Genomic DNA, 22,994 nt, shown 5'->3' with positions numbered 1-22,994 from the left:
GAAATTATTAATATCTCAATTTTTTTAAAAATTACACTTATGCGCCTTGTCCTCCAAGCCCCTCAATAATGGCTTGAAACTTCGAACCACGGTCCTCCCGAGTACTAGAGAGAGCACGAGTATAATAGTATAGAAAACTAAAAATTGATATTTTTAGCCTTAAACTGGTTATTGTGCTGTGTGAAAAAAATATGAGTTTCTTTTTCAAGACGTACTTAGATATGATGGGTTGCCCCCTCCCCCCAAACAGGAAAGGTACCATAATGTCTCATCCCACTAAAAATAAAAACCTGAGTAATTTTTTTATAATGTGATGACATTTTCAATGATATAGGAGGATATGTTTAGGAATAGATTTTTAAAGAAAGAATGAGCTAGTAAGTAAAAATGAGAGCAAGGAGTTTTATTTTTTTATACCTTACAAATAGGAATGTACAACAGCAGTTCTGATAGGTACAAAAGCTGTTAGTCACTTGAATCATACATAGGAATGAGTTTCGAAAGATACAAAACATAGAAAAATGAGCAATAGAAACTGATTTGACAGTAATTGATGATAAGAAAATTTCCTCCATGATTTAATAACTTAATTTTCCAATTTTTCTCTATTTGTAAACCCCAAGGTGCTCCAGGTACACAAAGGATTCGAGAACATTGCATTACACAATTTCAAACAGCAAACACATTTTGTGAATGGATGGAAAGTGAAAGCTGTCCTTTGCTCGCTATCAGCATTCCAAAGTTCAAAATTTAGATACATACATTTTCAAAGTCAAATAACATAATTTCAATAATATTCAAAGGAACAGAGGTCTGTAAGACTTCCTGGTTCCCAAACCTGCTCGAGCAAAAGCAGGTTTCACCATGGTATCCACTCTTTCTTACTCTCAAACCCTTTGAAAGTTGAAGACAGAACGGTTAAATTGGAACTGACTAAGGTGAACAAAATTTCATGCCTACGTAACTACTGTCTACAGACAAATTTTTAGACTAGTTCCACCGTTAATCTTGCTGCTCAAACTTGGTACTTAATATTTGGGGGGCTTGGAGGATAAGGCTCAAAAGTGCAGTTCTTGCTTTTTTAAGAAATATGTGTTGAAAGTTTCAAAATTACATAGAACTTTATGACGGAAAAAAAGTTCTAACTCACTTTTTGATGCTGAAAGACTGGGTTAGCAGCAAAGTTTTCACAGAACATATTTTAAGACTAGTTTTAGTTGAAATCATTATTTTCAAAAACTGAACTTATGTGCAGTGTCCTCTAAGCCCCTCACTTGAGCGTAGTACATAAAATAGAATTATCCTAAATTCATTTTACACACATAAAACTATAATGTGTCATGGGGGTGTAGGTATCAAAAATTCAGTAGTTAACAGAAAATTACACAAGATAAGGCTGGCCAAAGTGGCTCAGGGTATTACAAAATAGGTACTTCAAAATTAATAGGCCACCAGACAGGGTATGAGATTATGCACTACAGCAAATATTTTCTCATCAAAATTATAAGCAGAACAAGTCGAACATATCATAAGTAAACTTCTAAAGTGAGAAATAAACATTTGCAGTTTGTATTATAAACAGTAAATGTAAAGTCTCCGCTCACAAAAACAATGATAAATGTAGGCAAAATTAGGTATTAAAGTCAACCTTCCATTCTGGGTAAAAAACTATGGCTTGGCTTCACTCACATTTTCTTCCTCCGCTGATCCAAGGTACTTTTAATCTTGTGAGTTGAAAGTCAGTAAACAGGAAAATTCTTCCATCATAAAACATACCTAATTTAGTTTAAAACCCTAGATTTGACTCTGGTGTTTTTGTGACCGGGAAGTGTTCAAATTAACGTTGACAAAAATAGGTATTATCTGGCTTACGAATCGATTTTGGAAAATTTTGATGAGGAAATATGTATGGTGGTGCTAAATTCTGTACTCTGTCTACTGGTCCATTTTAACACATGTGATGCATGGGTAAATTGATTGAGAGGCTATTCATAAGGAATCAAGAAAGATCATTCACTAAAAGTTAAAATCTAATTGAGAACTTTCACCTCAAATAGCAGGTAATCATTTTCAGAACACTAACGTTCACATCTGTCATTTTGTTGAGGGGAAAAATTAATGGTCAGTACTGACAATGATGTTCTTTTGAGAAATTTACGTACGAAAAAATAATAAAAAAAACACTTGAGTGTACCGTAGTTCTACAAGGGCTTTGAGCTTTGCTAGATAGGAAAATGGTGGGTTTTCTTCTAAAGAAGAAAATCGGCTTAACAAACAAGGAAGAAATTTTTCAAAGATTTCAGGAACTATGTATTACTTTGAAGTAACTTAAAACTTGTGAAATTATTATGAAAATAATGGTTATAAAAAATTGATTCCTCATTTGAATAAGATTAAATGAGCACGGTGAAATAAAATATGTAGATACATTGAGGTATTGAGGGATAGAAATAAATTGTGAATGGAAAATTTAAGAGGCTCAGAAGAGAGAAGGAACATTCTTACAAATAAAATTTTTGAACGACTTTGAAAAATATGTTTGAAAACAGTTATTTCAATACCTAGAAGCTGTCTGTGGCAAAATGGCTATCATTTCCATATTTTAGAAACTTCTAAATTCATTTCAAATCTGAATGAGTGGATGAATCCATGCTTTACAGTGTAATACATACTTTGAAATGCTAATGTCACAAATGAATCTGTACAAGTTCCATTAATAAGTAGTTACTCTCATATATATCTCATACAATTGAGAGGTAGGCTCCTTCAAAGAAAAACTTGGTTGCTTGTGAAACAGAGCGTGTATAAAACTTCTCACAAAATAACAACAATAGAACTATGAACATTGCTGAATTCTCTTTGGTTTCGTCCCAAAAAGATGAAGCTAACGATAACAATTATGACTTAATAAAGAATAAATCATACAAGAGAAGAAAAAGAAACATTTTAAACAACAAAAAATAATTAATGAAGACAACAACCATAAAATGATAGATCACAGTAAGGATCTCTGAACAGCTTGACCATCTTTTGCATAGAAATGAGGTGCTACTTTTAGAACAGTGAAACAAGAAGAGCAGGATGTCATTAGGAAATAACAATTAAGCATGTCGAGAAAGATCTATGAAGAAGATATTAAAGGCTTGGATTTGATGCTGATTGCTGGGTTTGAGGGATTTTTGGCTCTATCCTTGCTAAAAGTGGAGAACGAAGCATTTTCAAACCAAGGCTTGACCTTTGGAGAGAACGTATTATCTATTTAATTCTACTTACGTATTTTCAGTATACCTGTTAGCCTAAATGATAACTGAATCCAGCAGAGTAGATCTAACTTCAAGAAGAATAGGAGTCTTTGGCTTGAAACAACAACAAATAAAAGAGTTGAATTTTCCAGGACTAGTATAATTGATGATACAAACTTATGAAAAAAGAAATTTCCTTCAATGACACCTGATGACTTTCAATCCTGTTCTTAAGAGTTCCTATCAATTTCCAAATTTGAATTATTTTCCAAACTTGATTTACCTACAAGGAAATTAGAGCCATTTATACCTTGCAAACACCAGAATATGCAGTTTGGTCAAGTGCTTTTCATGTATGCAGTTGTAACTTAGCGTTAATTCCACTCAAAGGAGGAACGCTATGATGCTGTAATGTATTAAAATAAAACTGATTTGTAATCCAGCTATTTGAAACCACAGTTCTTCATATATAATGCGAGAAAAATCATAAATGAATAAGAAGCTGTTCATTTTCATGGAGCAATTAGAGAATTTTAAGTTTGTTGGGGGTAAATGGTAAATCCATATTAACGCATTGTCTCTAATGGTCAACTTACACCATTAAAATCCAATATGCATCACCAAAGAATTTTTATTGATAAAGCACAAAAAATATAACAAAGAAACTAAAATGTAATACAAAATTGGTAACATATTTTGCGTAGTAATTCCCACCTACCCATGGAATTAGGAAGAGATGCACTGGATGAAGAAACCGTTTTGACAAAACTAAAGAAAATGATTTCTTCATTCCATAGCACAATTATATACGTAGGATTTTTGAGGAAATATTCCTTCACAGAATTTGGACAAAAGGTCCTAAGTAGAAACCCAAAACTAAGAAAAATAATAAGTGTATTTCATTCAATGTTCTTACTTTCTACCAATTTAAAAATGCATCAGGTGGTTAGAGAAACTCCAGCGATATTTTTTTTTTGAATTGGAAAAAATTTACTATGTGTAATTTTTTGTCATGTATATGGACCCATTTACACTTTGCTGAGAATAATTATAAAAAAAAAAAAAAAAAAAAAAAAAAAAAAAAAAACTTTGTGTGTAAAAACACGATGAGTTTGATTCTATCTATCTGAATTATGTGAATTAACAAATCACACACAGAGACAAAGATGACAAAATGTTGCCCTAACATGTCAGATGAGTTAAGACTTAGTTGACAAGGGGAGGTCAAATAAGAACTTCCTGCCATAAGATCTACATTAACAAAACGTAAGTACACATTACTACTCTTCCATCAGTTTTCTCTCTTTTTGACGAATGCCTTTATGTTCAGTCTATTTCATGTAAAATTTATTTAATAGATGATTAAAACATCCTATGTCTGAAGTTCAGATTAAATTAAGGAGGTCCAGAGATTCAACTATAGTAAAAAAAAAACTACTGGAATAAAAATTAACAACTCATACAAAGACTAAACACCTGAAGAGAATTATGATCGTTATTAAGACATAGACTTTTTCTCTTCTAGGACTCAAGCACTTAGGACAGTTTTTAAAAATCAACAAGCTAACATAATATGAAATGATAAAGACAAAAACTTCAACTGTCATTGCTTTAAAGCAGTTCATCAGCATTTCTGAGAATGATTTGATGGTCAATAAATCAATTGATCATTTCTGAATTTTAAGACATTTCTTGAGAAATTCTGAGGATCATATCATGTAGGGTATTTTTTTGACCAACTTTGACCTGGAAATAATTTAAAAGAACTCAAATGGTGCGGTCCTACTGAATATTGCAAACTCTGTCTTTTGATTTGCAATTTTAAGTTGGGACATACTTTCAAAGCTATTTTAAAATATTTCCTGATTGAATTTTATCTACGAATACCTTACATACTACGCTGTGATGTGATGATTGGACTTTTCAAGAAAGCTCTTAATATCCAGAAAGTATCAATTGATCAATTGACTATTGTATTGTTCTCCAAAGAGCTGAAAAACCACCTTAACAATGACAAATGCAGCAAATCACAAGGTGAGAAAAAACTTAAGAGAGAGTATGCTGGAAAACTCTGTTCTTGAAAGAGCTATCGGTTAAAATTTCAGACCCTTTAAACATTTACAAACAAGAAAATTATAAGAAGCTTCCAATAGAACCTCACATAAGCTTCAAAGGTTATTCTCAGCAATAAAAATTATGAACAGCTTTGCTGTAGATGTAGCAATCCATTCAAACATTCTGAATCGTTTTTTGTCAAATATTCCACTGAAGTAGGGTCACCTGTCTGACACTTGTTTTCATTCAATTCATTTTCTCAAAGATGAAAAACAGTGTCTCATTTGTAGTATTTGAATTTTTAGTTTTTGAAAAACAAAAATTTCTCTAACAAAACCGTTTTATTTAACAAAAAATTCATTCAATGATGAAAGAAAATACTTTAAACATGTTGACAATGAAGCAGGGGATTGATGTTTTGATAAAGGGTAAAGAAGCTGGGAAAAGTATTTTCAAAGATGATTGAAATAGTTGGTCTAGATTGTACCTAAGATGTTAAAGAATACAGATGCAGGAAAGTTGAAAACTATTACACTGGGTATTACAATTCAGGAGGATTTTAATAATTATACGAAAATTCCATTGTCAACTGTTAGAGGATTCAACTGTGGTAAATTACTATCAATTACCATTAACTAAACTATTAATCCGTACAAGTTCTGTCCGTGAGTAGTTTTTACAGAATACATGATATGTACTTACATTTATAGACAGGTCTCAATAACACTAGGACACGATTTACAAATATCTTATGTGTTTCTTCAAGAAAAGTCGCAAAGTAAAAATCTTAAAAATATGGGTAGTGGAACGTAAGGAGATGACAGGAGCAGTCATAAAAGCAGGAATTTCAATTAATTTACAGAAGTTTATCAATGGTGAGAACAAGGAGGGAGACAGGAACATATAAAGTAAACTTGAAGCGTGCCTAATGGCTGATTTAAAGTCTGCATAATAACGGTCGCTGACCAATGACACTCCGGTTAAAGTCTCATTTTGGAATCTCCTACGTTCAAAATCATAATTTTTACACAATTTCTTCTTCTAAAGGAAAATTTACACATTAAATACATATGTACAATATTTTAACAATAATAATCTAGAGAAATAGATGATGCTCATTCAAACTGCGCAGGACACCAGCTGAAATATTCAAGCTTTTATATACGTAGATTTGGCAATTTTATGCCTGATTTCTGATTAAATTTTCTTGATCTTCATGGAATCCCTGTCTTTCACTGGTTTTTTTAGGGGGGAAAATGGCTAATACACAATTCTAGGCTTTCTTCAGATTTAATTTTCACAAAGAAAAATGTATGCCAAATGTATATGCAAGAATTGCAAGATCTTGTACACAACTTTTGTGCTGTCGTTCAACCAGAGGGTGGGTACAAAAAATAATTTTTTGATACCATCAGTTAGCTCTTGAGAATTAAGAATATTTACATGAAAAATTAATTGTATTTAAAAGATCACTCCTGATCCAAATAATATTCGAGATTTTTTGATGCTTAAAGAAATTTGTTGGAAGGATAAATTAAGTAGATATACATACAGATTTACAGATGAAAAAAAAAAACTGTACAAGTGAATTAAGAAGTAGATAGCTAACGACTCTTGCATTGTAAAAAGTAGTTTGTAAAGAAGAGTGAATACAATAAAATTACCCCAACGGTAAGTAAGTAGGTTAATCATTATTGTGGACCATACTATGGAACGTTGATGCCGATGCATAATATTTTCTATGGTCATGTAAGCTTTACATATTTTACGTACAGCCTCTTGTTACAAAAATACACTCTACGCAGCATCCTGCATTAGATTAGTGAATTTAATTTTTTCTTGTTATTTGACCATATATCATCGACTTTGAATCACACAGAAGCACTTTAGTGTATTTCGTCTGTGAGTAATTACACATGAAAAAACATAAAATTAACATAAATTTTACAAACATAAACCTTGTACAAAAAACATAAATTTTACATTAAAAATGATTCTTTTTAAGCCATGGTATAGGAGCTCTATGAAACTGTGATAAACAGTGCATTTCATTATTACCTTCTTGACAAAAAGGAGTTTTTACTTTCATAAAATTTATTGATGAAATTATTAAGCTGCTTCGATTTCAGGTGCCAAGATGTTCACATTAAAATCTGTAATTAAACTCAATAACCTTAGACAGTAAGGAAGCAAATTCACCATTTCTGCTCATCACAGCAGATTTGAGTTCTATTACATCGACAAAAAATAAAATAGAACGCAATTCTTGGAATGATTTGAGTGTGGTATTGATTGTTCAATGCTGACATGACGACAGAGTTTTACTTTTTAAGACACTCCGCAAAACTGCCTAAACTATAAATCACCTTATGAGCTTCTTCCATATGTTGAAGCAAATGATGCTTTCAGCACAAAGATATCAACAATTACACTTGGAACGTCACTTGCTGAATACCCATTTTAATTTCCAATAGAAAACATGTTTGACATGTTTGTCTGCATATTTCAGCTATCAAGGCCTGAATAATCTCTTTCAAAAGCCATTCATAAGAATAAAAATTAATTAAAAGTAGATTGTTGGTCTCACAATAGTCACAAGCTCAAATAATTTGCTTTCACTCAGAATTTTGGAAAGAAATTTTGAGGGAAATAATTTCTGAATGTGCTACCACAATTCTCTGAAATAATAGTTTTGTTTTTTGCTTACAGTCAAAGACAAGCATAGTGGTTAAGCATTAGAATACCTGCATGATTCTCTCCTTGATTTGATGCATGAGTTACAAACACAGACACTTTAAAAAAGCAAATTTTCGTTTGTCAACTGTTGTCGAAATTCATAAACAGTTGACGAAATACGTCATCAAAAGAAATTTTCGTTCTCCGTTGTTGCTCCGTTGTGATGAAATGGGCGTGGCCTTGCCTTTCCCGCCAAATACCTCGTAATTTAAGCGTAATTTAATTTTCGTCAACAGGTTACGGTTTCATAAACGTGCCAGGGACCTCGTTGTCGAACCTGTTAACGATTCCGGTTAAAACCACGAGTGAGGTTAGTGAGAGAAGTAATATTGATTTGGGATTTGGATTTACTTTTATGATGGAAAAACAACTGTCGCAAATTTGTGATGAGAAAGGCTCACCTCTGCTCCATAACGGTGAGGCGCTATGGTACCATTCTGGAGGTAAGTCGTATTTCTTATCTCATTCTATTATTAAATGAGGGCCTTTGAGGACAAGGCCCATGCAGTTTAAGAAATTCGAGACTACAGATTAGAGCCCAGCCGCCTCAGCTGCGTGCCATAGCTATTTATGCTTGTATTCAACAGGTGAGATACAAGAGAACAACTGGGCCTCACTGAAAGCACAGTAGATGAAAACGGGAATGGAGGGCGCAGGGGAAACAGAAATCTGAACCATTTCGTGTTTTTCTGTGTTGAAAAAGGAAGGATGAAAAAAAAAATAAAACCGTGTATTCAGGAGCATGTCTTTGATCAAAATTGAGTTGTGCGTGTTTTTTCGTAGTTCAAGGCAGGGTCCATCAGAATATCATGCGATTTTGTCTGGAAGTCATTTGATGCGGAGAAACCAGTGAATGGGATAAGTGCATTTTTTGTTTAGAGGGAACGTGGGATAAGTGCGACCTACCGTCACTTTAAGTAAGCCCAGCTGCTGCCCTCAATTTTGCTCAACTAAGCTGAAAACTTCTGAAGACGTTCATGAAGGTGTGAGACAAACACTTGTAAATTTTGAAGGTATTCGGAGCACTCTGTAGGTCCGAGTAGAATCCAGATCTTCAAACTTGTTTCTTTCTAAATAATAAAAACTGCACTTATGCGCCTAGTTTTCCAAGCCCCTCAAAAATTCCCTCATTATTAGTCAATTCACCAATCGTCTTAGTGCTACATTACAAGTGAATCTCCCTTAAAAGTGTGTGAATTTCTTCATTGCAATTCAGCTTATTCAAGTCTTTTAACATTGTTCCTTATTGCTGTTCCAGTGGATAGAGTTGGAGTTCTTCGGAAGAAGACAGGAGGCCAAACACTGTTCACTGCTGTAGATGGTAATTGCATTTTATCCGTCACTAAAATTTCAGGAAGTATCGCAATCACATCTCGCATTCTTTAAAATTGGAAGGAGAAGTCTCTGTAGTGAGTATCTAGCAAATGCTTCACAGGATCACCAACATGTTTTAGAATTATGAGATGAAAGGAGGACTTGGGAGGAAGAATTCTGAAATATTTGTTGTCTACTAAAGTGAAAGAAAAACTACTTTACAGTTCATGCTATAAAAGTCTACCCACTTTCTGAGTGAGACAAAAGATCTGCTATCTTGCTAGTCTTCAATAAATGCTGAGTAAACTCAAGGCAGTTGATGTCCTGTTGCACACGAAAAGCGCATAAGTTTATTTGGTGTTGACTTCAAAAATGTTATGCGTTTCCAGAATGTAGCATACTATGGTGTTATCTTCAAAGAAACTGTTGATACGATATTTTCTCTGCACATGAACATTCAGCCCGAAACATCCAATTACGATTTGGAGTATCAACTCAGCTTTCATAGGCAAATGCTCTTTGGTACCTTAGTGTTCAACCAATATAATTTTATATTATTCCCAGCTGAATCACCTCTTAAGATTGTGTGTTTGAAGAAAAGAATGTTTCTAATTTTTTCCTTTGTCTCTGCAGGATACAATGTGGCAAATGGGCAACATCAAACCACCGACACACGAACCGAATCCATCAAAGAGGTTTCACCGGCTAGTGATACGGAAGGACCAGAAACCAAGAAAAAAAAGGATTTTTGGACGACGACTGTGACTGCAGATGTCATAATTGGTGATGAGAAGTTTACAAAACCCCAAGATGCTCTCATGGAAGTAGTTCTTTCAGACAACATACAGCAACGACTGAATGATAAGGAAACGTTCAAAAAAAAGGTTTGGAAAAAAGTTGCAGATACACTTTCAATAGCAGGGGTGAATATTGTGATCAGAAATGGCGAAATTCAACCTCATCATTTCGCACTTTTATACAAAAGAAAACAGGGGAAGGCGCTAAACGCAAACCAGAGTATTTTGACAAAATGTATGAAGTGTTAGGCCCCAGGCAAATAAATGATCCAAAATTTTTAATTGATACACATGCCAAGGATTTCCCTCCAAAATTCATCAAGGGAACTGCACAGAGAGTACAAGATGACAGTGCATCATCCCGCAGCCCTGCCTCTCCACCCCACGATGGTGGTCCTGATGCTGTTGCATTGACCACGGAAGAAGAGGAAAGAGTGGATGATCCAGGTTCTTCAAGCACCGCTGTTCAGTGCAATTTAAAAAAAACAGTTCGACCTGTCAAGGAAAAAGTCTCTGCTGGATCCGTCCTGGAATTCATGAAGGACAACTCAAAGAAACAATTAGACATTGAGGAAAAGAAATTGGAGTTTGCCAATAGATTTCTACAGCAAGAAAGTGAGTTCCAACAAGCATTACTTGCAAAGCTATGATTTCGTATTTGCCACCAGCGTATGTCTTCTGTTTTTTGCTCCTTATACATTATTTTATAAATTTCCTTCATTTTCCTTTGTATTTTTTTTATATATGGTGCATTTCATCTTGTAAGTTCTCAAGTATGGTTGCTAAATGACCAATGCTCCAGTTTTCCCACTCAATCTCATTTTTTAATTTTAAGTCCGTGCTCCTGTCCATTTCAGCAATTCAAAATTTTCTAACCTTCAATGTTTGTTTTGATTATTGTTTGTTTATTCATCGCTGTTTGGGACGCGAAAATTTTCGTAAAACGTTGCCAAAATCCATCAACAGTATTGTAAACAGGCCACAGGGCTCTGATAGGTTGATGAAAATACCAACTTCGTTAACGCGCAGGACAACCGTTTACGGATTTCTACAACAGTTGACGAACGAAAATTTGCTTATACAGATGATAGACGATGGTGTTTTGAAGGAGTGTCTTCAGTTTCAGCCTTGGTTCCTTCTTTCATGTAATGACAAACCAATTTTAAACAACTAAAAATTCCAGAATGGTCACAATAATGCAATAGAACACGAGTTAGATAAATGCATAAGAGCAGTCTATCCTTTAAAATTCATGACATTTAATAACCATCCATCACAAACTGCTCTTGAGCGAAACTTAAATTTAACCAAAAATGGCAATTGTATCACATTGTCACATGTGAAACGAGGAGAGCCGTGCACAAATTCTGCACGATATAAACTGTTGAGTCTAAGCTTTTGCTACTTTCTTTTATTTTACTTTATTCTGACTGATGGAAATATCAGCAGAAGTCTCATAAGTCTAATATCACAAGAGAAGCAGCTGCTTACAGAATTAACAGACCCCTAAATACAAATTCACAGGTATAGTAAAAGATAATCACAATCATGAATTAGAAATTTAAGAACCATTGTCCTTTGGTGATGTAAAAAATTTCATTCATAATTTGCTCACGTACTCCCACTGTTGTGAAGTAGCGCTGGAGTCACATTTATCTACAATAAGTCCTCGGTTTTGCGAATGTTTTGAGTCTATGCAAAGATTTAAAATAGAATGCTTGATTAGACCAGTTTTCGATAGTTGAATCCACTTCTGATCAGAAGAGTGCTGACAAGTTTTCATGACTAAAACACTACCAGGCTCTTGGGTTGTCAAAGCCAGACAAACATCATTATGTTTAATCTGTCCGGTGTTTGTGAAGACCCAATCTTGGTTGCCGCCAGTGTTGTGGCACGGGTAAACACCAACAGTGCCACCTGTGAGATGACCAATCGTATCGAGACACCAAACTCCTTGCTGAATCACACCAGATGCGATGCTTGAAAAATCAGGAACTTTCAATTCCGGATAGACGTAATCCAAATACCACTTGAATGGTTTACAGTGAAGTCTTTCTTTCAAAGCCAGACGATCTGAAATACTGAAAAGCAAGCATAATGAAAAATTATTCTTTTTTCCATCTGGCTGAAAAATATGAATATGTACTAGGTTCAGTGCCTGATGAGTCAGTTTTATCAGCCACAGAATTAGATTTTGATCTCTGATATCCAAGGATTGGAAAAAAATCTGTTTTTAAATGAATGCTGCTTACAGTGTTGTCATGAATTATTATGGATCCGGTGCTTAATGCATTGGAACCAACTCAATGTATGATGTCAAGATAAAGATGTTCTCCTCAGTATTACTTCGCAGCACTGACTTTCACTTTTATTATATTTTTCGTTGACTGTGTATCAGTGTTGACTATTTAAAAAAAAATTATTTTGTGTTCTGACCTATGTGCACCTGACTTAATATTAACCCTTTCATTATCAAGAGCACAGCATCTGCATTTCGCACAACCGTATCCTCCTTGTAACAGATCTGCCATTACTCACTATTTTCTACTCTAAGGTATTCTCATTTTTTGCACTGTTGGTCAAAAAGAACCAGAACTGTTACTTTGGACACTTCCCAATATAGTGCCCAGCCATTTGTTACGTGACAACCAAGTCCTGTTATGGGGCATACAGACGCAGAATCTAGTCTGATGACGACAGGGTTATTAAGAGGGAACAATTGAAATAATAAGCATTAAAAACAATTATTGATCAAAGGAATTTTTGCTGTAGGGTTCTTACCAAACCTCAAAAGCACAAGGCATTAATAAAAATAATACTGTTTCAGTTGCTGATGAACGTCAATTAGGAAACATAATTTTCATTTTACTGTTTTTTTAAGTTTTGTTTTACAAGAAAACAACATGATATGTGTTTTAAGACTTTAGGAGTGGAGGTATTTATTAAAACCAGATTCATGAAATCAATCCTTTATTTGCTGATCCTGCCTGTCGAGGAAGCAGATCCACCAAGGACTTGGAGCAGATCCACTGCGCTGGTCTTAACAAGATAACTTCAAAATGGTTACGCAGTTAACAAAAATAAATAATGAACATGAAATGCCTAAAAATGCTGCTCCCTATCCCTATCAGCAGCCATCTTTGTAGAGGGCTCCTGGCGGAGAGACCAACTACAACAGGCAGAAGCAGTCATAGTATTGATTTTCGGCAAAAAAGCTTATCTCTAAATTAGACAATTTTCTGCTGGGGAGGGAAAAACCGGCAGTCAAAAGGTGGATAGATGGCATCAAAAAAGAGACAAAGAGATGTCAGTTTCCGAAAAATCTCTACCTTAACAGGTTCTAGGGGTAGTTAGGGATTGTAGAGTGCCCTGGTGCACTGTAAAATCAACTAATAATAGGAAAAACGGAGATATCACAGATGGCTATGATCACCTAAATTGACTAACTCTCATGTTTCATACCATACATGAAAAAATCCAGAATATTTCTCAAGAGAAGCCCCTCGACCCTTAAGTTTAAATTATTGTGTTGTAGGTTCCAGAAAAAACTACTAGAAAATTTACTTCAACTCAATGGAAATGCTTCTAATACATGTACATATGGTGTATCTGCTGCAAATTAACTTTCTTATTGAGAAATATGAACATGAAACTTACTCTCCAAAATCAACAGATCTTGCCAACGGAACAGACGCATAATAAAACTGTTTATAATCATCCATCCAAACTTCAGCTGCCCTCCGTGTGTTCTTTGCAAAAACGTTGCCGCTACCACCAGGGAAACTGTATGGATGACGTTTGCGAAAAACGTGACCCACTCGGGAACATGGCACTATTTCTAGACTTCCGCCACATTGCCAGACACGGAATGAAATTTCTGCAAGATCAAAATGATATAAAATAGCTTATTTTGTTAGGAATTAATCCAATGGCAACCTATAACTGTTTTTTCATACATTTTACTTCAGCAATGTACATGGTGCAAATGGCACTGTTTGTACTCAACGTATATGCAAGGATATCAATGATAAAAGTAGAAAACACATGGCTCCAGGTTCGCTCTAATGCATAATTCTTGGCAGACTTCTTTCATAGACAGGAAACAATTCAACTTACAATCTGGAAAGCTTTTCAGATTTTTGTTATTAGGTAAAAAACTTCTCTTAAAACTTTAGTCTTGCATTTCTAAAATTTCTCATCAACAAAACTAATACTCTACAAAAGAATGCGATAGAAATTCAGAAAAAGATTAGAACGGTCAAACCCTCCAACTGTGCATTAAAAAGCACTTTCCGAAGATATTACTTCGTTTCTGAGCCCAGAACAGCAAGTTCAAAAATTCGAATTATAGAATGGCTCTTAATCTTGCAAAATGTATAGCTAATTGGACATATTTCTGTCAAACGGAACTATGTGCATTAAGACATGAGCCCTGACACCCATAAGCATACATGCATAACAGGGCTTACGTCATAATGCACGTAGTTCCGTTTGACAGAAATACGTCCAATTGTTTGGTAAGGTACAAAGACTTGACTGCATTTTTTACTCTCCTTAAGCATCTTTAATACAATGAGATTGCAAAGGTTGTTTGCAATAAGAGCATGAAAAAAACGTAAGATGGAGCAAAAGCGAGACCCTGAGAGCATATGGACAAGGCCAGATATGGTGCTGGAAAAAATGTGACAGTTTCATACATAGAAATCCGACTATTCTATTGAAGCTGTACAGGGACAGTGTTACAGAATAATTAATAGCGTTTTTTACCTAAGTTTTCTCCACCCCAGACGTCCATTGCCATGTCATATTTGCCAAGTTTTTCGAAGTAGGCTTTGTGAATAGAAAATAAGCCTCCAGCAATCATTGGAGTTCTGATAGGGGCAGTGGGGTCTCGCCTCCTGTTTTCACGCTCAGTCTAGCAAAAAAAAAGAACAATCATAGAAACATTATCGAATGCATTAAATATATTCGAGGTCAATGGAACACTGACAGAGAAATCCTTATGTGGCTGAAAAATACGAGAGCAAATAGGTGAGCTAAAAAAGGAAAGTTACGGAGGGGTAGATATATGTGTAAATACAATACTATCAATTGGAGATGTGGAGGGACAAAAGTACCAAGCTGATACAATTCAAAATTTTGCTTAAATATACGCTTTTACTGAGGGTTAGTAACATAGTTTAGAGTTGGAAAGGGAAAACTTGAAAACAGAGACAAGTGCAATTTAGGGGGCAGAGGCAGATAGGCATACATGCTATTATAATTGGCTTTTGAGCAATAATTATTGGTATACTCGGACAGTCAAGCATCATGTTAGAAGGAAAAAACTCTCATGATGGAGCACAATTTTCCCTTAAAAAAATGATCAACTCACAATTGCATGCCAAAACCGCCTGTCCAATGGACCACTAGACAAGGTACGAATTCCAGCATTCTGGTATATGTTTCGTACCTAAAATTTCCTGTAGAACACAATGCGCACAATACTAATTACCGAAATTAACTTTTTACGACGATATTTAATGATTCTTGATGCGTGAATTCAAACCACCCGCTCATGAAAACTCAATGCTCTAGTTATCATGACAGTCTCTGCGATATAAAAATCTGGCAACCTCAATCTTGACGCTTTGGCTCAGCTATAGCAAATTGCTTATAGTTTGAAAAAGACATGGCGAGAAATGAACATTGCTAGGCTGAGAAGCTTGCTGAAACCGTTGTAGTGCGCGATTTGACTCTCGTAGAGCTTTGAGTTTCTTGTCAGCGGGCAGTTCAAATTCCTTGTAACCAGTGTGAAATAAAAACGTTAATATCTTCGTTAGGAGTTGGTTTCAGTAATTTTCGTTGTGTGAATTGTGTTCTACGTGAAATTCTGATTATGAAACATGTATCAGCTTACTTAAATTCGTACCTTGTCTAGTGGTCCATTGAGATTGAAGAGCCTGATACAACGGAGTTCCGCAAAAGAGAGACAGCTCAATTGGGAATTAAAAAAAAAAAAAACCCCTACATGCAATACTGGGCAACTGAGAACATATTGGTGGACAAAGTGCAAAAAATTTAAGAAATTTAGAAACTTGGGCATTAACTTACCTGGGATAAATATTCCCATTTAAAAACTAGGTTCCAGTCGAAGCCTCCTCGGAGATCAGCTGATGCACCAATATATTGGAATGTATCTAAACTTATCACATCAATTATTGGACAAACTACTCGTGTTTTGTCCTAAAAATGAAATTACAAGTTTGTATTAATGTTTCATAATGCTTAAAAATGATTGTTACTGAGTATATAGGATCAATCGAAAGAAACAAATGTGCAAACGACTTATGTCATTATCGTGCTATGAGAAATACAAGATTTAGGGATCGATATTTTCTGCTTAATGATTAATAAATGGATTTCATTTTGCAAGGAGGAACTACCATTTCTGGCCCATCAAAGTTGTTAAATGTCTTTGTCTCCCTTGTTGAAGGGTTAAAATTAAATTATTAAATTAAAAGTCACACCCCTCTGTTGACACAACAAAAACAAAAAACAACTTCAACTTTTTTCTCAAAGACTGACGCAAGATTTGCACTTTACGATCAGTTTTTCAACGCAACTTGACAAAAGTCTCCCCTGAGAATTACATGATTAAATTAAAAGTCACACCCCCTACTGACACAGCAACAAAAAAAAAACAGTTTCAACTTTTTTCTCCGAGACTAAAGCAAGATTTGATCTGTTAAATCTGATTTTTCAACCCAACTTAACAAAGAGCTCTCCCCTGAGAAATCTGACTCAACGTAGGTACTGCCTGGTTTTCCCAACAGAAGGCTGCAGATGTGCGTATTTCCTATAGTTCTGGCACAACTTGAGATCTTTACGTTATTTATAATTCACTAGTTACATCCAATTATATTTTTTTCTCACAAGATAAAGATTCAGATTCATGCATCGTAACTTAAAAAAAGTAATAAAAGTTTAGGCACCTCAACTATTCGTTCTATAAGTGGCTCAAGCCAATTAACATTGCACTCTATGTGACTGTCTAAGAATGTCAGAACTGAAGCAGAAGCTGCATCAGCACCTCTAACTCGTGACCGCATCAAACCTGCAATAAAGCAAAGATCAATCAAGATTACATTTGATAGATATGATCTTCTGGTATAAACAAAAAAACAATGAAGTACCAGTCGTAAAATTAAGCAATCATATTTCTCTTTAATGAATTTTTACAATGCTAAATTCCACAGAATGTACAGGAAAATCAAAAATCTACATGCTCTCTTTCAAAAATCATATGAAAACTCATCTTCAATCAAGTTTGAATGAAAACTAAATGGACAAAATCAATGGTAAGCTCCTGAGGCTATCAAAGATAAAAGAGTGAAAGGGTGAGTAAAATACTACACTAAAAGAGTTTCGGTGTAAAAGATTGTTTAATTTTCTGTTGAAAAAAAATAAAACTTGAGCAGAAATAAGCCGCCATGTAAAGTAGTTACTTTTATTCTAGTTGCTTCTGTAAATTGAAATAATCAAAACTCAAAGACAGGAAAAAAGAACACAATTAATAAAGTAATTGATATGTCACAAATATGATATTAGTAAGGAGTACCTTCTCTTTTTTCGTTCCGCAGAACTTTAATTTTCTGAATTTTAGCTAGCTCTTCTCCATCTGATGCTGCAATGAAAGAAATCAGATTAAAATTAGATACATAACAACATAAAAGGATAACGATTTACATTGACAATTCCAACGCTGGTGGTATAAGCTTTGTAGGCAGGATATCTTTTATTCCATATTCACAATCTGTGAAGATTATCCTTACTCTAAGCACCCTGGTAAAAATTGGCGATAGGAGATGCGTTTTAAAATACCGTAGGAGTTTGTATAGCCGACTGAGAAAGGCGATAGAAAATCATACAGCTGGCTGTAGGAAGTGGAAAAAAATCGTACGGCCGGGCTACACGAAGCGATAAAAAATTATACAGCCGGGCTATAGTTCCTATCGCCGGGCTTTACACTTTATCGCCTGACAGTTGCTTTTTTGCCATTGGCTATAAAAGGCTATAAGAAATTGTGTAGAAATTCGTGTGCTTTGTAAATCCTTAAGTTTGTGCGGAATCACGTTAATATGTACAAAACGCACATTATATTTTCTTTTACTACATATTTTTTTTCATCAATTAAAATGATAATAGTCCATACAGAGTGTGCAAACATTTCAAAGTCATGAGTTGAAAAACGCTGAATTCACGAGATTTAATATTAGAGCCTAACACAAAGCGGAGCGGCGGTGCACTGGCGCCTACAAACCTAACAGGGATACTTCACGCATTGCGCAATGCGTGAAGTATCCCCGTTAGGTTTGTAGGCGCCGCGCCAATGTGCGTTTCGCGCTGGCTGCCGCCCGCCGCGCCGCGCCGCAGCGTACCACGGCGCTTGAAGCAACTATTTCACACCAGAGGTATTGCACAGTATCATACGAAACTGAAGGCGCTCTAATATATTAGGAATGACAGGCATCCATCGAAACATACGGAGCTTTCCTCGCAAAATAAATCAAGATGCTACGGCCCCAAAAGAGAGCAGTAGTCCAAAAACTCACTAAGTCCTAGCATCCGTAATTAGTAACGTTTAGCATACACTTTATCGCCTGGCTGTTGCTTAGTCGCCATCGGCTATAAAAGGCTATAAGAAATTGTGTTGCCGCCTATAGAAGCTATTGGTAATCTTACAGCCGGCTTTAGGTCTATGGTATTTTGAAACACAGATTCTACTGCCAATTTTTACCAGGGCAGGAGAACTTGCGAGATTATTAGAGAAATTACAAAAGAAAACTTTTTGAACATGTTGGTAATTACCAACAAAAATAATAGGGAAACGAAAACCAATATGGGGATTAAAACATGTTCAAAGGTAAGATGGTTATTTTGCTTAAACAAAGAGATATGACGGGAGCATGAGTTTAGGTTAAGGTGTGAAAATAGTTTCAGTTTTAGATGCTTTTCTCAAAAAACATCAAAAGATCTCTTATATAACATACCGATATGGAAAATTGTAGACAAAAATTCAGAGAGCTCTTTTGTTACACCTCCTCGGTTAAGTTATTCATCAATATATATTAAGATGCATCTTAAAAACTGATAAAAAAAAGTTTTAAAATGGCAAAATCAAATTATACTTACGAGAATCACTAAAATCATCGACTAGAATAATTTCTTTGATCAAGTGTTCAGGAGTGCGATTCAGGACACTGAAAGATAGAAATACGTCAAATTACAAAAAATTTGCATGAAGACAACATGAATTATTCCAAAAATGGAGCTTAAAACAAGTTGGGGGATGGAGAAAAATGCCCTAATCGTGAGTTATTGCAATGCCCCCCCCCCTTTTAAATTATAATACATTGTTAGTTTTTACGCTGAAAAACGCCAAAAAATAATCGTGTAGTGTACTAAAATATACATTAAAGAAAGTTTAATAGATAGCTTTGCATTTAAAACCTCCTCCCCTATATACTTGCGCGGTTCTTTCCATAATTCAATTATGTTTTCGTTACTCTCGTTGGCTCAAAAGAACAAAGTAAAATCTTACTGGTTAGAAAACGTTGTTAAATTAAGTTCATTTCACAGTTCCGCCAAAAACTTACTTCAATTTTCAAATCGCATTTGTCAGTAGTTGCAGGATGAAGTGAGCGGTGACACTCGGAAAAACCTTAGATGTAAGAATCTTTCAAGCGGGTGGAATTCGTTTCACATTAAAAGACATGAAACATGAAACCGCCGGGCAGCCGAGAAGTTGAAGTATCTAGTCAAGAAATTTCATTTTTGAAAAATAATCTCCAAAAAACATCATTTTTCGGCATGATTCAATACGAAGAAATTCACTTGAACGTTTTTGTTTTTACCTGACAACTGTGCGTAGAAGAGTTGAGCGGGCTTCGTTATGAAAGGTAATTATGACACTAGTCGCTGGCAAGTCCTGCCTCCATTTTCTTTTTTGGCACCTGTTGAAATCGAGAAGAAAATTGGTCGTTATTACGTGTCCCAGGGCGCTTGCGTTTAGCATACCAGTTGTTTCATCGGTTCTCGATTAAAGCATTTAAAAAACTGGTTTAAATTAGGTTTTCTCGACAATTTTTCCTACTTAATCGGCAAGGAATCAACCTCAACTGCATAGGGATTAATGTAAAAAATAAACTTTAACTCCTCTTTTCACAAATTAATATTTGTTTTTCGACATTCAGTTTTTGACAGGGGAAAATATACGACTAGTGGAACTTAAAAACATTCTTAACTCAATTTTTTTGAAAATGTGGGTTGGTTCCTTTCTGATAAACTCGGTTCATTTCATACCGAAATTTCTTTAAGGTGATTCTTCAAGCTCAATTGACGTGGTCGAACTGGCATGCGATACATCACACCGATCAGGTAAAAAATCTCGGCAGATTTTGAAATTTTAGCCAAAAAAAGGACGATAGCCCCTGCGCATGAGCATAAAGAATCATTCTAAACACAAAAATTTGCAAAATTCAGAGAAATGAAAGCAGAATAGTGTTTGGGATAAAACCTCGCATTCGATTCAGCTATCGATTTCTGTACCGAATGCGATGTGTTTTCCAAACGCTATTCTGCTTTAATTTCTCCGAATTTTGCCCATTTTTGGGCTTAGAATGATTCTTTAGACTCTTGCGCAGGGGCTATCGTCCTTTGTTTGGCTAAAAATTCAAAATCTGCCGAGATTTTTTACCTTATTATTGCGATACATCGCACGCCAGTTCGAGCTCGTCACTTGAGCTTGACGAATCATCTTGAATACCTGTAAAACTTTCTCGGGAAAATGAAACAAATGAATTTGAAATTTTTTAATTTCATAAGGCATCGGAGGGTATTCGAAAGATGAGTGCTCACATTTCGTTCCTGGTATCAGGGACGTTCCTATTGCTAGGGAGCTGGTCGCTGGCTTTCTGGTTGAATTTGTTCCGGGAGTAGGGGTCCTCGCCGGGCTTGAGGGCGCCGCCGGCGATGTAGCCCCGCTCGTCGAAGTAAGCCCACGACAGCCGGGAGTCCACGCTGGACTGGGGCTGGAGCTGCGGCGACGTCGACACCGAGACCTCGCCCACGTCCTCCAACGTCCCGCCGGCCGCCGCCGAGGAGTCCATCATCCCCAGGAGCCCCAGACTCACGCTGTCCTTCAGCCGCAGCGCCCGGTTCTCCTCCGGCTGCAACAACCAAAACAAATCATCATCAACAATGCCAAATTCATCCCGAACTAGAAACAAATTCCACCCTAATACTCCCGTGCCACAGTGGATCGAGTCAATGGGAGAGGTCGGACAAAGTGTGGGAACTTTAAACGCTTATAACTCTGTTTATGCAAAATTTTGAGGTTTTAAAAGTGGTTCCATTGGCTTCCTCGTGAAATTTTCTTTCTTAGGCACCCCTTGAAATTTAACATGTGATGAAATTAACACCAAAATTTGCAGTTTTAGTCTAACAAATTATGTCCGACCTCTCCCTGTGACTAGATCCACTGTGCGTGCTAAGGAAAAGCGCCATATGCATAGAGAAAAAAAAAGGAGGTATTTGCACCTTGAGGTTTGTTTACCCTGTGACGTAGGTCGGTACAACCAGGCCAGCGAGATCCGGAATTCGAAATATGAAAAACGGACCATAATGTCCGATTTCTTTACTTAAATCAACTCAATATATAATTTCAAGCACTTTTTATAGAATGACTTTTTTCCCTAAATTACACCATTTCCAAGAAAATCGACAGGATAAACGTCGCTGTACCGACCTACGTCATCAAATCATCAAAAAAATTCCAAGATGCCCGAAATGCAAACACCTTCTTTTTTTTCTCTATGCGCCATATGAACATTCGAGAGTTGCATTTCCCTCGAAAAAATGTTTCTTCGTGAGAAAAGTTAGGAACATTTTTCCTTGAAATTTTCAGGAATTTAAGGCCCAATTACCAACAAAATTATCTGAAAAACTAGAGCGGAAATATTCATAAGTTTTCCAGAAAAGTCGTGTTTTATCAAAGGAAATTTGGCAACGCCTAAAGGTTCATGCGGCGTTTTTCCTAAGCGCGGCAGAACGGGCATGCAAAAAGGGTTAGTTGTACTGTGCAACCGTCACACAGTGGATCGAGTCAATAGGAGAGGGCGGACAAAATTTGGAAACTTTAAACGCTCATAACTCCGTTAATACGAACTTCAGGGCTTCAAAGTTGGTTCCATTGGTTTCCTTGTGAAATTTTGTTTCAGGTGCACCCCTTAAAATTTAGAATATGACGAAATAAACATCAAAATTTGCAGTTTTAGTAAAAAATGTCATGTTCGACCTCTTTTATTGACTCCTGTGCAAATGAAGGGCTGAGTGCAGAAAGGGCATTTCTTGATTGCGGTGTCTCAAAATCTCCACTAACTTCTATCATCTTTGATGATTAGAGCAAATATATGTAATTCGTTATCATTTTGATGGATATTCTTGATGATTTTACAATGCTGAAAACGTAAAATTTCAGAAAATCCACCCAAATATTATCCTCTCTTAAGTATAAATTAGCACTGGAGATTCTGAAACACCGCAACCGAAAAATCCCTTTCCCCAACTCAACGCTTCAAATGTCTGTAGTACTACTTGTTGATTCCAAGGTGGAAGAAATCATGGTGTGCCACTACGTTTTGCCATGCCATTTTTGAAAAACCTGACAGTGACACAACACAGTAAGCGTGCACTTCGGTCTTTCGCAACTCCTTTTTCTTAGCGAAACGATACTGCCGTGCTAATACGAATAGGAAAAACGCCATACGAGCATTAGAACGCTGCAAAATTTCCTCTTAGGAAACAATTA

The 22,994-nt window shown here is 35.8% G+C and overlaps 1 protein-coding gene across 1 annotated transcript in view; it reads right to left on the bottom strand.

Moving 5' to 3' along the window:
- Nucleotides 1–382: 382 nt before the first annotated feature.
- Nucleotides 383–22,994, bottom strand: part of Pgant2 (polypeptide N-acetylgalactosaminyltransferase 2) — a 129,692-nt gene continuing 107,080 nt past the window's right edge. The window contains exons 2-10 of the mRNA XM_019045848.2: nt 21,044–21,354; nt 20,041–20,139; nt 19,319–19,386; nt 17,745–17,810; nt 17,119–17,240; nt 16,238–16,369; nt 14,912–15,059; nt 13,802–14,021; nt 383–12,225 (exon numbers count right to left, since the gene is read on the bottom strand). Coding sequence (XP_018901393.2) covers nt 11,745–12,225; nt 13,802–14,021; nt 14,912–15,059; nt 16,238–16,369; nt 17,119–17,240; nt 17,745–17,810; nt 19,319–19,386; nt 20,041–20,139; nt 21,044–21,354 — 1,647 coding nt within the window. The 3' untranslated portion in view covers nt 383–11,744. The remainder of the gene's footprint in view (nt 12,226–13,801; nt 14,022–14,911; nt 15,060–16,237; nt 16,370–17,118; nt 17,241–17,744; nt 17,811–19,318; nt 19,387–20,040; nt 20,140–21,043; nt 21,355–22,994) is intronic.

This window comes from Bemisia tabaci, chromosome 3, assembly GCF_918797505.1.
Source record: "Bemisia tabaci chromosome 3, PGI_BMITA_v3".
Classification (NCBI taxonomy): domain Eukaryota; kingdom Metazoa; phylum Arthropoda; class Insecta; order Hemiptera; family Aleyrodidae; genus Bemisia; species Bemisia tabaci.
This window is presented reverse-complemented; position numbering and strand designations above follow the sequence as displayed.